At 59.1% G+C, this 14,297-nt stretch overlaps 1 protein-coding gene across 1 annotated transcript; it reads right to left on the reverse strand.

Moving 5' to 3' along the window:
- Positions 1-9,354, reverse strand: SLC39A13 (solute carrier family 39 member 13). Its single transcript, XM_029061518.1, has 10 exons — positions 9,297-9,354; positions 7,369-7,662; positions 5,616-5,729; positions 5,169-5,293; positions 4,621-4,722; positions 4,425-4,514; positions 3,842-3,892; positions 1,659-1,791; positions 1,307-1,406; positions 1-1,120 (listed from the first exon to the last, which is right to left on the reverse strand). Exons 2-10 carry the CDS (start codon positions 7,622-7,624, stop codon positions 1,045-1,047), a joined length of 1,047 nt encoding a protein of 348 aa, XP_028917351.1. The 5' UTR covers positions 7,625-7,662; positions 9,297-9,354; the 3' UTR covers positions 1-1,044.
- Between the last annotated feature and the right edge of the window lie 4,943 nt (positions 9,355-14,297).

Below are 14,297 nucleotides of genomic sequence, written 5' to 3' on the forward strand. Positions count from 1 at the left end.
TTTCTGGATAAAATTTATTTGCGTCTGGTTTGGAGAACGGGTATTTACGGATCCCGACGGGGCACCGCAGTAGTAAGCTGTAGTAAAACCTAACAGAAAACATCTCCGCCGCCACTCCTCCAACGGGCCGGGCCAACGGGGCCGCCGGCCACCTCTCCCAGACTTCGGAGCCGGACGCCAGCCAACGGAAACAAGCAGGAGCCGGTCTCGCCCCCAGAACATTCTTCGGGGCCGAGCGCGTTCTTCGAGGCGCTGGAACTACTGGAATTTCGCTCCGGGCACCTCTGCCGGGGGCGAGGGGGCCGCCGGGGGAGGGCAGAGAGCGGCGGGGAGGGGGCCGGACCCCACCCGCCCCGCCGCTACCGTGGAGGGGACCCGCTCCGGTCCCTGAGCCGGACCGAGGCGACGTCGTCGGGGACCGGGAATCCCGCCCCGGCTGCCCGTAGCTCGGGCTGCCGTTTGGCCGGCGGCGAGCGAGCCGTGCGCCACGGGGACGGAAGCTGCGCCGCGGCCCGGCTCTCCCCCGGCAGCACCGCGGTCGAGGGAGGTGATTGTCAAGCGGCGAGCGCGAGGTTAAGGGAGGGGGCGGGGGAGCCTCGACCGCGTCACCCCCCTTCCTCTCGCAGCCGTCCTCTCCAAGGCGACTGGGGAGAGGAGCTCGAAGAGCGGAGCTCCCGGTCCCTCGGGAGCCGTTGCCCGCCGGATAGCCTCCGGGTCCCGGCGGTCCCGTGTCACCGGGCGTCGCGCCGGCCCGGGGCCTCCCACGGACCGCGAGGCTCCGCCAGCGAAACCGGTCCCCTCGGCTCCGGACGACGGGGCCCGGCCCGGTGGGGTTGGCGGACCGGAGGCGACGGCGAGGGAGCGGCATCCGGCAGGGGCGGGGGAGGCCGGTGCACGCAGAGGCCCGGGGAGCTCGCTCGCGCGCGCCCGGACGCCACCCCCTCCCAGAGCTCCCCGGGCTCTCGCGCTCACGCACGGCTGCCTGGCGCAGGGTCGAAATGAGTCTCTTATTGCTGGGTAGTCCTGCGGGCAGCGGAGGCAACGTCACTCGAAGAGGAGCGAGAACAGCACCATGACCACGATGCCCAGACAAAGGAGTAGCACTTGCTGCAGAGAGTTCCTGGGAGGAGGAGGAGGAGGAGCCGGGGCTCAGACCGGCAGTCCCGCCCTCGACCCAGGCCTGTCTGGGCCTTGGAGTCATGGAAGGGAGAGGGAAGAAACGGCGCCCGCCCCGGAAGCCCAGGATGGGACCGGCCGCTAACCCACCCCCCCCCCGGCTGCCGGGGCGGTGACGGCCTCCACTCACCAGGGATCCTCCTCCTCCAGGAGGTCGGGCAGCACGTTCACCAGGGCGACGTACAGGAAGCCTCCGGAGGTGAACGGGAGAACCCAGGCCACCGTCTCCCCTGCACAGGGAGAAGGGAGAAGCCCCCGCTGACCGGGACCGGCTGGATGAAGGCGGAGAGCGGGGCCTGCCCCCCGGGGAGGGGAAGATCCTGGGCTACGCTAACGTGTCGCCCGGGGACTCTACCGTTGCCAGAGCCCTCAACTGCCCCCCGAGACCAGCCCTGCCTCGGCCAGGCGGCCGGAGAGGGAGTAAGGGGCGGGCGCTGGGGTGGCCCCATCTTCCTCGGGGCTCGCCCAACCCCGCTCCTTACCTACGCCCTTGGGAGACTGCGTGCAGATGGCGAAGCAGGAGCCCAGGACGCCCCCCAGGGCCGTCGACAGCTGCAGCTTGGCGGCGCTCCGCCGGTCGAAGCCAGCCCGGAGGAGGATGGCGAAGTCGCCCACCTGCGGAGACAACCGGAGGGAGCCTGAGCCCCCGCAGCCCCGCTCTCCTCCCCGACCCCCGCCTGCTGCGGCCCTGGCGCCCGGAGGACTCGGCGAATCCACCGTCGGGCCTCAAGGCCGCACCGGGGTCAGGGCGGCGGCCTGGGTCGAGTGGCCGCTGGGCGCGGGGCGCCGGGCTGGGCCCGGGGAACGGACCCAAGGAGGGGGAGACGCGCACGATCCCTCCCTTCCAACAGCGCTCACAGTCTAAGGCGGGAGGCAAACCCGAAGGGACAGCCCGGAGGGAGAAGAGATGGTGCTTGGAAAAAGACGATTTAGGGGACAGGCGCGGCTGCCTTCATCCAGGGCAGGGAGAACAGGATGATGATGGGGTCCCGGTGGGGGTAACTAGTGGAGCTAGGAAGGGGGCTGTCTCCATAATCCGCTCCCCCATTGCGGGGGGGTTAACTGTAATATTATCATCATCACTGCATTAGGCACCTACTATCTGTCAAGGACTGTTCTGAGCACCGGGGTAGATACAAATCGGTCGGATCGGACCCGGTCCCCGTCCGACGTGGGGCTCCCGGTCCAAGTGGGAGAAAGAACAGGTACTGAATCTCCATTTTACACATGAGAAAACTGAGGCGCAGAAAAGTGAAGTGACTTGCCCAAGGGTACACAGCAGACACCTGGCAGAGCCAGGATTAGAACCCGGGTCCTCTGATTCCCAGGTTGTGCTCTTCCCACTAGGCCAAGCTGCTTCTCAGTAGGCCATGCTGTAAGTAGGGAGAAGAAAAGTACGATCCGTGAAACAGCACAGAGGAAGAACCGGCGGGACACAGACCGAATGCGGGGCGTGACCGAGAGGAGGTGCGGAGGCCACCCCAAGGTGGTGAGCGGGGGGGGACGGGAAGAAGGGTTGGGTCCCGTCGCCAGAGACGGGGAAAGTTAGGAAGGAAGATGAATTCAGGGTCAGACCGTTTTCAGTTTCGGGTGCCACTGGGTCACCCAGAGGGGGCCGTCCCAGAGGCAAAAGGAAATTCAAGGCAGTAAAACAGGAAAGAGGTCAGCAGGAGACGCACATCTGGGAGCGATGGGCAAGCGGATGAGCTCTCCGGGGCTGTTCGGGGAAACCCTCCGTCAGCTGGCTCCCTCTTACCGGTCCGCCCGCCTCTCCCGCTGCTTCCCGCCCCACTTAGCTTCTCCCAAGGCGCCCTCCTAACTGAACCACGTTCTCGACGCTCCCACCTCTGACTCGCTGCTCACCCCTTCCCCTCGCCTAGAATGCCCTCCCGGCTCAGTTCCGGCAAACCGAATCTCCCCTTCCTCAAAGCCCTCCTAAATGGCGTCCTCCTCCAGAAGGCCTTCCTGACAAATCTCCACCGTGTCCCGGTTACGCCATCTCGTTAACCACCCGGGCACACGTGCATCTGTTTTTAATTTCTTGTGTTTACTGCTCACCTCTATCTTTTCTACTCCTGTCTATGGCGTTAGAGGGTAAGCTACTTGAGGGCAGGAATCACCTCTTCTGTACCTCAAGCGCCTCGTACAGCGCCCCGCGGCCAGTACCGACGCTCGGTCGATCCCACGGATACCGATACGTCCCTGCTGCTCATCTGTGAGGGAGTGAACCTCTCCTCTGCACTTACCGTTAATCAGCCCAGCGGGGAAAGGAACACGGGATTTCTTTCAGCCCGGGAACGCCAGGTGCCTGCCGTACGCCCCCCGCCACCCCCCGGAGAAGCAGTGTGCCCTCGTGGATAGAGCCCCGGGCCTGGGAGTCAGAAGCACCTGGGTTCTAATCCCGGCTCTGCCACGTGACCACAGGCAAGTCACTTCACTTCTCTGTGCCTCAGTGACCTCACCTGTAAAATGGGGACTAAGACTGCGAGCCCAGTGCGGGGCAGGGACCGTGTCCGACCCGATCTGCTCGTATCTACCCCGGTGCTCAGTACCGCGCCCGGCACAGAGTCGGTGCTTAAATGCCGTTATTACGATTATGATATTCTTTCCCCAGGGATGCCCCCCGGGGCTCTCTTTCCCGAAACCGCATCCACGTCCCGCTCACCTCATGGGGAATTTCGTGGAGAAGGATGGCTACAGTGGTCAGGAGCCCGATCTGCAGAAAGAGCGGGAGAGAAATTGGAGATGTCAAGTTGCGGAGGGAGGGACACCTGGGCCTGAATGGGCACAGATGCATTGGCCTTCTCCAGGAAAATGGAGCCCAGGACTTCCTGGACAGCAGCCAGCTCTGTCTAGTTAGACCCAGAAATTTGCTGCCCCCGAATTAGATTTCTGCATGGGCTGGACCCGGCCCAGGGGTCCCACGGGCCAGGCCGGTGGGTTTGTTTAACCGGCCCTGGTAATCAGCTGCGTTTCAGAGGTTTGGGGCTGCGGGGTGGCGGCTGAAAAACTAGCACGCCTGAGGAGTCGTTCTGCGGGTGAGCAGCTGTCCTCCGGTCTAGTGAGGCTGCAGTCCTTAAGCCCCCCGTGGAAAAATCCCGCCCTCCACCGAACTGCAGGGCCCACCCGAAACACAGTCCCAAGTCTATCTCCAGCTGGAGCCGGGCTCGCTTCTGGGCCGGGACGGACCCGGGCCCAGCGGGTTTCCTTTCCTGCGTCGGGAACCCACCCACCTGACCCTCGCTCACCTTCTTGCTCACCAGGAAGCTGGCGGCCACCGCCAGCCCGTGGGTGAAGTTGTCGATGGTGTTGGCCAACAGATTGAGATAGCCGCTGACCTGCCGAGGGAGAGGAGAGGCGCTGAGCGAGGGAAGGGGGAGCCGGGGCGCCTGAGGCAGGAGGGCGAGGGGCCCGGGGGCCGGGGGCCGGGCGCGGGCCACTCACTTTGATATTCCGGGCCTCGGCTCTCAGGCCTGGAACTGCAGCCGGCGGGGCCGGGCAAAGGCCTCCATTGCGCACGGCAGCAGCAAGGTCTTTGGTGGGGGCCTGGGTCCAGAAGAGCGAGGGAGAAGTGACGGTTACAATTCCCCCCATCCCGAGAGAGAGAGAGAGAGAAAGAGAGAGGAGAGAGAGCAGAGTACGCCCCCTACTTTAACCCAAGAGGCAGCCCACCTCTTGCCTCCCCGGCTCCTGAGAGACTCCTGAGAGACCCGGGAGTCTACAGGCCAGGGCCGGCCCGGCGGCCCTCCGGAAAAGCCGGCGGAGGTGGCCCAGCGCCCCAGATCGGGGGCCCAGAGATAGAGGGGCTGCCCCTCCTGGACGTGCCACCCCAGCCCCTCCCCTGGCTTCTGAGCTCTGCTGCCAAGTCCCGGGAAAGGAGGAGCTCCGGGGAAGGGGAGGAATTCGGGGTCGGGGAGGAGGAGGGGCCCGCCGCTCCAACCGGCTGATATTCCGGACCTTGGCTCGATGGGTCGATCCGGGCCCCACCTCACCTGGCTGGGCTGCTCCTCCTCCTTGCCATCCAGGAACATCTTCTCCAGGCCCAGGAAGGTAAAGAAGCCAGCAATGACCCACAGCCCCAGGAGCTGCTGCTGCTGCAAGCTCTGTCCCTCACCCCCTGGGAAGTCCAGAGCCAGTCAGCCCCCGGCTCACCGGGGAGGGGGCCCTTGCCCATCCCCACCGCCCGACCCGCGCCGCTCGGCATCCGACACGGTGTCCGCGGCCCCTGGGGACCCACCCGCTCGCCCTCGGGGGCAGGGAGCGGGGCGGCTCTCCCCCGAACCCGCTCCCGGCCCCGGCCAGCCCGCTCCCCGGCGGGACGGTCGGGAGCCGTGCGTGCGGGGGTGTGGGCGGGGAGGAGAGACAGGAAGAGCGGCGAGGGTGGCGCCGCTCGGGGAGAAGCGGGTGGGTCCCGGGGGTCGGCCGGGCCCCGTCCTTACCCTGGGCGGCGCTGCGGGTGTAGGCCCAGGCCTCGGGGAGCAGGTGCAGGAACACGTTCCCCAGGAGCCCCCCCAGGGCAAAGCTCAGCAGCTGCTTCAGGCGGTGAGCCCCGGCTACGAGGCAAAAGGGAGAGGGCACATTAGGGCCGGGAGCCCTTCCGGGGAGGCCCGGGCCTCGGCGTTTATTATCGTTACGCATCCAGCACCGTACTACATGCTGGTGGGGATAAGAAACCTACCCCTCGGCAGGCGGCCCGGCAGGGCCAGCGCGGAGAAGAGGCCCGGACCCACCCCGTCTCCCTAGCGCGGGTCCGAAAGATCCCGAGACCAGACCGGACGACCCCGGCGGACCACTTCGGGCCCGGGCTGGGCCCTGGGTGGCCCTCGCTCAGCCAGACAACGGTATGACAGCTCTGAGCGGAGTGGAAGCTGTGAGGCCCGTCCTCGAGGGGTTTGCAGACCAACGGAGACAGGGCAGACGCGCAGATGTCGTAAACAGAAAACTCAAAAAACAGGATCACGTAAACAGAAGGAAAAAAACAGCCCAGAAGGCAGCACGGTCTGGTGGAAAGACCAAGGAGCGGAGAGCCGGAAAATCCGGGACCTAGTTGCCGCCACGGGCCTGCTAGGTGGCCTTGGGCGGGTCCCTTCGCTTCTCTGGGCTGCTATATCACCTCATCTGGAAAACGGGGAGGATTCCCCGCTCTCCTTATCTCTTAGGCTGAGAACCCAGTGACACAAGGATGGTAACCGGTAGGATTAACCTGTAACTACCCCACCCTTGGTCCGACACACAAGCAGACGCTTAATAATCCGATCGGATTCCTTTGGACCTATCCTAATCCCCCGCCCGGTGCCGGGCACAAAGTAAGTGCTTAAAGAAATCGCCTGATAGAAAAACGCGAGCATGTACACGGTAGAAGAGAGGGCTCTGTCACTGGCGAATGCTTCCATCCGCTACCCAGTCTGGGCCGGCCAGAAATGAAGGGGCTGGCCCCCGGGGCAGCGTGGCCCAGTGGAACGAACACAGGCCTGGGAGTCGGAGGACCCGGGTTCTAATCCCGGCTCCGCCACGTGTCGGCCGGCTGACCTCGGGCAAGTCACGTGGCGTCTCCGGGCCTCAGTTTCCCCATCCACGAAAGGAGGATTATAATCCTACTCCCGCCTACTGGGATTGTGAACCCGGGGTGGGACAGGGACCGTGTCCACCACGATCATCACGTCTCTACACCGGTGCTCAGTACAGTGCTGGGCACACGGCAAGAGTTTAAACACCGTCGTGACTGCTGTTACTATTTGTGTAGAATAAGGTCAGTCTGGGTTGGGCGGGGGGGGGGGTATCCGCCCCTTCCAGTCTGCTCGAGCCGCAGTTTGGGTTTCCTTCACAGGGAAGAAAGAGGCTCTCCGCTCAGATAATAATAATAATGATGATGATATCTGTCAAACGCTTACTCAGATCTCTCGTGATTAAGTTGTCTTGTTTTTTGTCCGTCTCCCCCAGTTAGACTGTAAGCCTGTCACTGGGCAGGGAATGTCTCTATCTGTTGCCCAATTGTTCATTCCAAGCGCTCAGTACAGTGCTCTGCCCACAGTTATTAAGCGCTCAGTGAATACTATTGAATGAATGCATCTCTGCCCAGACCCGCGATCCTCCGCCGGTCCCAGCCCAGAGACGGGAAGGCAAGCACGGTGGGCCGGGGGGCCCGGGGAGGGCCCGGGGAGGGGGCCCGGAGGGCCGGGGACTGGAGCCCACCTTCCGAGCGGAGCGCAGCACCCGTTTCCAGAGGAATGACCAGCAGCGGGAAGACCCCGCTGAGCCCCACCATGAGCGAGCCGAGGAGGGAGCAGATCCAGGCGTCCAGCCGCTCGGCGCTCAGCAGGGACCCCCAGGACTCGCTCTCCTTGTCATCCAGACGACAGGCCGCGGCCACCCCCCGCCGGGCGCCCCCGGCCCCGCCGAGGAGCCCCAGGGCCAGGGGAGCGAGAAGGAGCAGCCTCCGCCCAGCCATGCCGCTGCCGGGGCAGGGGCATCCAGGCGTGCCGGGTGCTGAAAGAGACAGGACGGGAGACTGCTGAGTTCCGCCTCCCTCCAGCCCTGCCCCCCGCCACGACCGGTCACCCCAGAGCAGATGGCCGCAGTCTGCTCCCGGGGATGGGACCGCCGAGATGGGGGTCCACTTCCCCAACCTAGGAGGCTTCAAGGCTCCAAGCACTTAATCTAGTGCTCTGCACCCAGTAAGCGCTCAATAAATGCGACCGGATGAATCTCTGGACCCTCCGGACGGTGCGGTCTCCACTCCCCGCTGCCTTCCCTGCCCTCGCGGCTCAGTTACTCCTTCCTTCCACCCCAGCCCGGGCAGGAACTGCCCGGGGCCAAACTTTCCCTAATGACAGGGTGAGGTCCGGGCGGCGGCTCCTCGCCCAGGCCGCTGCCAAGGGACGGGGAGATCGGATGGCTCCTGGGCAGGGAGAGACCGCTAAGCCCAGACCCAGCCGCCCGCCTAAAGGAGTCTCCGTCCTGAGATGCCCGGGCGGTGCGGCTGCAGGAGGGAGGCTCTGGCTGCGGCCCCAGGGGCAGAGGAGACTCCCTGGGCAGAAAGGCAGCGTGGCTTAGCGGCAAGAGCCCGAGGGCTCTGATCCCGACTCCGCCACTTATCAGCCGTGTGACCCTGGGCGAGCCACTCGGCTTCTCGGCGCCTCCGTGACCTCCTCCGTAAAAACGGGGATGAAGGCTGCGGGCGCCCCGTGGGACCATCCCGTGACCTTGTATCCTCCCCAGCGTTTGGGACACAGTAAGCGCCGAACGAATACGGTTATTATTATTAAAGGCAGGGCGGGGGAGAGGAGAGGCTGAGGCCCAAGCCGAGGCTTTGCGGTCACCAGGGGAGCGGCGGGCCGGGGAAGGGGATGAAGGAAAGGTCTGGGCAGGTCCCGGGAGCGCACGGAAAACGTGAGGTGGCCCGGGGCGGCGGGACCGGCCGCTTCCCAGAGCGTGGAAATGAGTCACCCACGGGAGCGGGGCGAGGAATGGCCTGGAAACTCAAGTTTAAAGCTGGGTGACCTCGGCCGGACCCGCTCTCTTTGGGCGCAAAGACCTCGAGGGCCACCGGTGGGGCGATGGACCCCCAAGAGGGTGATGGGTGGTGACGGACCTCCAAGAGGGGTCCATCTGGGGGGCGATGGACCCCCCCCCAGAGGCCTCCAAATGTGCGGGAGGGAAGGGGGGGGGGGCGAGGACCGTTTTCCAAGGGAGAAAAAGGACCGGTTCCCTAAGCAAACCGGGGACCGTGGTGGAAAACATCTCATCGCAGACACCCGGGCTGTAAACCAGAGGGGCCCCGGCCAAGCCAAGTTGCACGGGAGGGAGGGACCCCCCCCCCCCCAAAGATGGGGGGCGGGGGGGGGCCCAGGCTGGGGGTCAGAGGTCATCCCGGCCATCCCCCGGCCTCCCGTCCAAGATGCCCTATTGGCAAGCCTCCCTTCCCTCACCCCCGAAAGGGCCGGTCCCCCCTAATCTCTGGATCTCCCTGAATGCCCACCCCAGGGGTCAGGGGTCACGGGGGGCACCCGACCCTCTGCGGACGTTGGGGCTGAGGGGAGGCCCCAGTTCACGCGAGAAGTGGGCGGAGGGGGGGGGGTTGCTTTTCCCGGCATCCCCCGGGGGCGGCCGGGGCCACTCACCGTGCGGCGCGGGCGGCGGAGCTCCGGGCGGCCCCTGCCATCCAGCCGCGGCGCCTCCGCGGCCCGCGCCCCGCCCTCCGGCCCGCCGCGCCCCGCCCCCCGGTCCGTCGCGGCCCGCCCCCCGGCCCCGGGCCCCGCCGCCCGGCCACGTCAAACTCCGCCCGGGGCCGGAACCTTCGCGCCCGAGCGCCGCCCAGCCGGGGGACCGGCGGCCCAGGGCACGCTTCCGGTCTGCTCCCCCCCCCCCCCCCGGGCGAGCCGGACCCTGGAGGGCGGCGCACACTTCCGGGCTTCTCCCGGCAGCCCCCGGGGCCTCTCCCTCAGACTCCTAGTATTCATTCATTCATTCATTCATTCATTCATTCATTCATTCGATAGTATCGAGCGCTGACTATGTGCAGAGCGCTGGACTGAGCGCTTGGAATGGACACATGGGTAACAGAGACAGGCCCTGCCCTTTGACGGGCGCACAGTCCCATCGGGGGACAGACGAGAGGGATGGCAATAAATAGACTCGAGGCCATAAATCGAATCAAGAGGGTGGCATCTGTGAAGCGCTTCCTCTGGGCAGAGCAGTGTTCGCAGCGCTGGGGGAGATCCAGGGTCATCAGGGTTGGCCCACGTGAGGCTCACAGTCTTAATCCCCATTTTACACATGAGGGAACTGAGGCCCAGTGAACTGACTTGCCCACGGTCACCCAGCTGACAAGTGGCGGAGCCTGGGTTCGAACCCATGACCTCTGACTCCCAAGCCCAGCCTCTTTTCGCCGAGCCTCGCTGCTTCTGAGACTCAATAATAAATAATGTTGGTGCTTGTTAAGCGCTTACTATGTGCCGAGCACTGTTCTAAGCGCTGGGGGAGATCCAGGGTCATCAGGTTGCCCCACGTGAGGCTCCCAGTTAATCCCCATTTTACAGATGAGGTCACTGAGGCCCGGAGAAGTGAAGCGACTTGCCCACAGTCACACAGCTGACAAGTGGCAGAGCCGGGAGTCGAACCCATGACCTCTGACTCCGAAGCCCAGGCTCTTTCCACTGAGCCACGCTGCTTCCGAGACTAATAATAATGTTGGTATTTGTTAAGCGCTTATTATGTGCAGAGCACTGTTCTAAGCACTGGGGGAGATACAGGGTCATCAGGTTGTCCCACGTGAGGCTCCCGGTCTTCATCCCCATTTTACAGATGAGGGAACTGAGGCCCAGTGAAGTGACTTGCCCACAGTCACCCAGCTGACAAGTGGCAAAGCTGGGGCGCGAACCCATGACCTCTGATTCCCAAGCCCAGGCTCTTTCCACTGAGACACACTGCTTCTGGGACTAATAATAATAATGTTGGTATTTGTTAAGCGCTTACTATGTGCTGAGCACCGTTCTAAAGGCTGGGGGAGATACAGGGTCATCAGGCTGTCCCACGTGAGGCTCCCAGTCTTCACCCCCATTTTACAGATGAGGTCACTGAGGCCCAGAGAAGTGAAGTAGTAATGATGATAATATTTGTCAAGTGCTTACTATGTGCAGAGCACTGTTCTAAGCACTGGGAGAGATACAGGATAATCAGATGGTCCCATGTGGGGCTCACGTTTTTTAATCCCCATTTTTGCAGATGAGGTAACTGAGGCCCAGAGAAGTGAAGTGACCTGCACACAGTCACCCAGCTGACAAGTGGCAGAGCCGGAACTCGAACCCACGACCTCTGACTCCCAAGCCCGGGCTCTTTCCATCGAGCCATGCTGCTTCTGAGACTAATAATAATAATGATGGTGGTATTTGTTAAGCGCTCTGTGCCGAGCACGGTTCTAAGCGCTGGGGGGGGGGGGGGGATCCAAGGTAGTCAGTTGTCCCATGTGGGTCTCACAGTTTTAATCCCCATTTTACAGACGAGGGAACTGAGGCCCAGAGAAGTGAAGTGACTGGCCCCAAGTCACACAGCCGGCAAGCGACGGAGCTGGGATCAGAACCCATGACCTCTGACTCCCAAGCCCGGGCTCTTTCCACTGAGCCACGCTGCTGAATGAGCATCACGGTCTCCGTCAAGTGCTAGGCACTGGGCCCTCATTCGCGGCTGCCAAACTTCCCCTCATTCATTCAGTCGTATCTGTGGAGCGATCACTACGTGCAGAGCACTGGACTAAACGCTGGGGAAGTACAGTTTGGCCACAGACAGAGACAATCCCTGCCCATTAACGGGCTTACAGTCTAAAAGCGGGGGGTGTTCCCCCCACCTGCCCCTTAGAGAGGCATCATTAGCATCAAAATAGATCAACAGAATCATAGATATATATCATTAATAAAATAGAGTAATAAATATGTACAAATATACACCAAGGAGGGGAAGGGGGTAGAGCAGAGGATGGGAGAAGGGAGGATGGGGAGGAGGGGCAGAAGGAAAGGGAGGGCTGGGTCCGGGAAGGCCTCCTGGAGGAGGTGAGCTCTCAGCAGGGCTCTGAAGAGGGAAAGAGAGTTAGTTTGGCGGCTGTGAGGAGGGAGGGCCCGGAGCCTGGCACCTAATAAGCACTTAACAAATGCCATCATTATCATTATTACTCTTAGATAAAAATCATGTTGGTATTTGTTAAGCGCTTACTATGTTACGAGCACCGTTCAATGCGCCAGGGTAGATACAAGGTAATCAGGTTGTCCCACGTAGGGCTCACAGTCTTCATCCCTATTTTACAGATGAGGGAACTGAGGCACCGAGAAGTGAAGTGCCTTGTCCAAAGTCTGACAGGTGGTGGAGTCGGAATTAGAACCCAGGACCCCTGACTCCTAAGCCTCTGCTCTTTCCACTGAGCCACACTGCTTACATTCATTCGATCGTAATTATTGAGCTCAGGTGAAAAGAGACAAGAGACAACTGTTGCTTTGTTGTCGTCTGTCTCCCCCATTAGACTGTAAGCCCATCAGTGGGCAGGGATTGTCTCCATCTGTGGCCGAATTGTCCATTCCGAGCGCTTAGTACAGTGCTCTGCACAGAGTAAGCGCTGAATAAATACGATCGAATGAATGAGTGAATTTGTTACTCTATTTAATTAATGATGTGAATAGAATGTGATTCTACTGATCTTGACGGTATTGACGCCTGGCTTCTTGTTTTGTCGTCCATCTCCCGCTTTTAATAATAATAATAATAATGTTGGTATTTTTTAAGCGCTTACTATGTGCCGAGCACTGTTCTAAGCGCTGGGGTAGACACAGGGGAATCAGGATGTCCCACGTGGGGCTCACAGTCTTCATCCCCATTTTACAGATGAGGTAACTGAGGCACAGAGAGGTTAAGTGACTTGCCCACAGTCACACAGCTGACAAGTGGCCGAGCTGGGATTCGAACTCATGACCTCTGACTCCAAAGCCCATGCTCTTTCCACTGAGCCACGCTGCTCCCTTTGTTGGGCAGGGATGGTCTCTATCAGTTGCCGAGCTGTACATGCCAAGCGCTTAGTCCAGTGCTCTGCACACAGCGCTCAATAAATACGACTGAATGAATGAATAAATGAATGAATGTCCTAAACACTGGAGACGAGCAGGTTGGGTTGGATCCGATCTCCTTGTTGACTGTGAACTCGTTGTGGGCAGGGATTGTCTCTTTCCTCCTGAGTTGTACTCAACAAATATGATGGAATGAATGAATGAAAATACGATTGAATGAATGAATAAAATACGAATGAACGAATGAATGAAAAGACGATTGCTTGAAGGAATGAAAAGACGATTGCTTGAATGAATGAATGAATGAAAATATTGAATGAATGACTGAAAATACGATTGATTGAATGAATGAAAATATGATTGATAGGACGAAAATACGATCGATTGAATGAATGAATGAAAATACGATTGAGTGAATGAAAATATGATTGATAGAACGAAAATACGATCGATTGAATGAATGAATGAAAATACGATTGAGTGAATGAAAATATGATTGATAGAACGAAAATACGATCGATTGAATGAATGAATGAATGAATGAATGAATGAAAATACGATTGATTGAACAAATGAAAATACGATTGAGTGAATGAAAATATGATAGAATGAAAATACGATCTATTGAATGAATGAATGAATAAAAATACGATCGATTGAGTGAATGAAAATACGATTGAGTGAATGAAAATACAAATGATTGAATGAATGAAAATATGATTGAGTGAATGAATGAATAAAAATACTATTGAATGAAACAATAATGAAAATCCGATTGATTGGATGAATGAAAATATTGATTGAATGAATGAATGAATAAAAATACTATTGAATGAATGAACGATTGAATAAAAATACTATTGAATGAGTGAATAATGAAAATCCGATTGATTGATTGATTGAATGAATGAATGAATAAAAATACTATTGAATGAATGAATAATGAAAATCCGATTGATTGGATGAATGAAAATATGATTGATTGAAAATATGATTGAATGAATGAATAAAAATACTATTGAATGAATGAATAATGAAAATCCGATTGGATGCATGAAAATATGATTGAATGAATGAAAATGAATGAATGAATAAAATACTATCGAATGAATGAATAATGAAAATCCGATTGATTGGATGAATGAAAATATGATTGATTGAAAATATGATTGATTGAATGAATGAATAAAAATACTATTGAATGAATGAATAATGAAAATCTGATTGATTGGATGAATGAAAAAATGATTGAATGAATGAAAATATGATTGATTGATTGAATGAATGAATGAATAAAAATACTATCGAATGAATGAATAATGAAAATCCGATGGATTGGATGAATGAAAATATGATTGAATGAATGAAAATTTGAATGAAGGAAGGAAGGAAACGGGGCCGGGGGGGGGGGGGGGGACACGGAGGGGCAGGGTTGCAGTTTCTCCGTCCGCCACGGGGAGGCGCCGTTTGCCTCCCCCCCGACAGGCGCGGCCCGGACCGCAGGAGGCCGGAGAGGCCCCCGGGCCTCCCCCTTTCCTTCCCTCCCTCCCTCCCTCCCTCTCTCTTCTGTCCCTC

The sequence above is a fragment of the Ornithorhynchus anatinus genome, chromosome 3, assembly GCF_004115215.2.
Source record: "Ornithorhynchus anatinus isolate Pmale09 chromosome 3, mOrnAna1.pri.v4, whole genome shotgun sequence".
Classification (NCBI taxonomy): Eukaryota; Metazoa; Chordata; class Mammalia; order Monotremata; family Ornithorhynchidae; genus Ornithorhynchus; species Ornithorhynchus anatinus.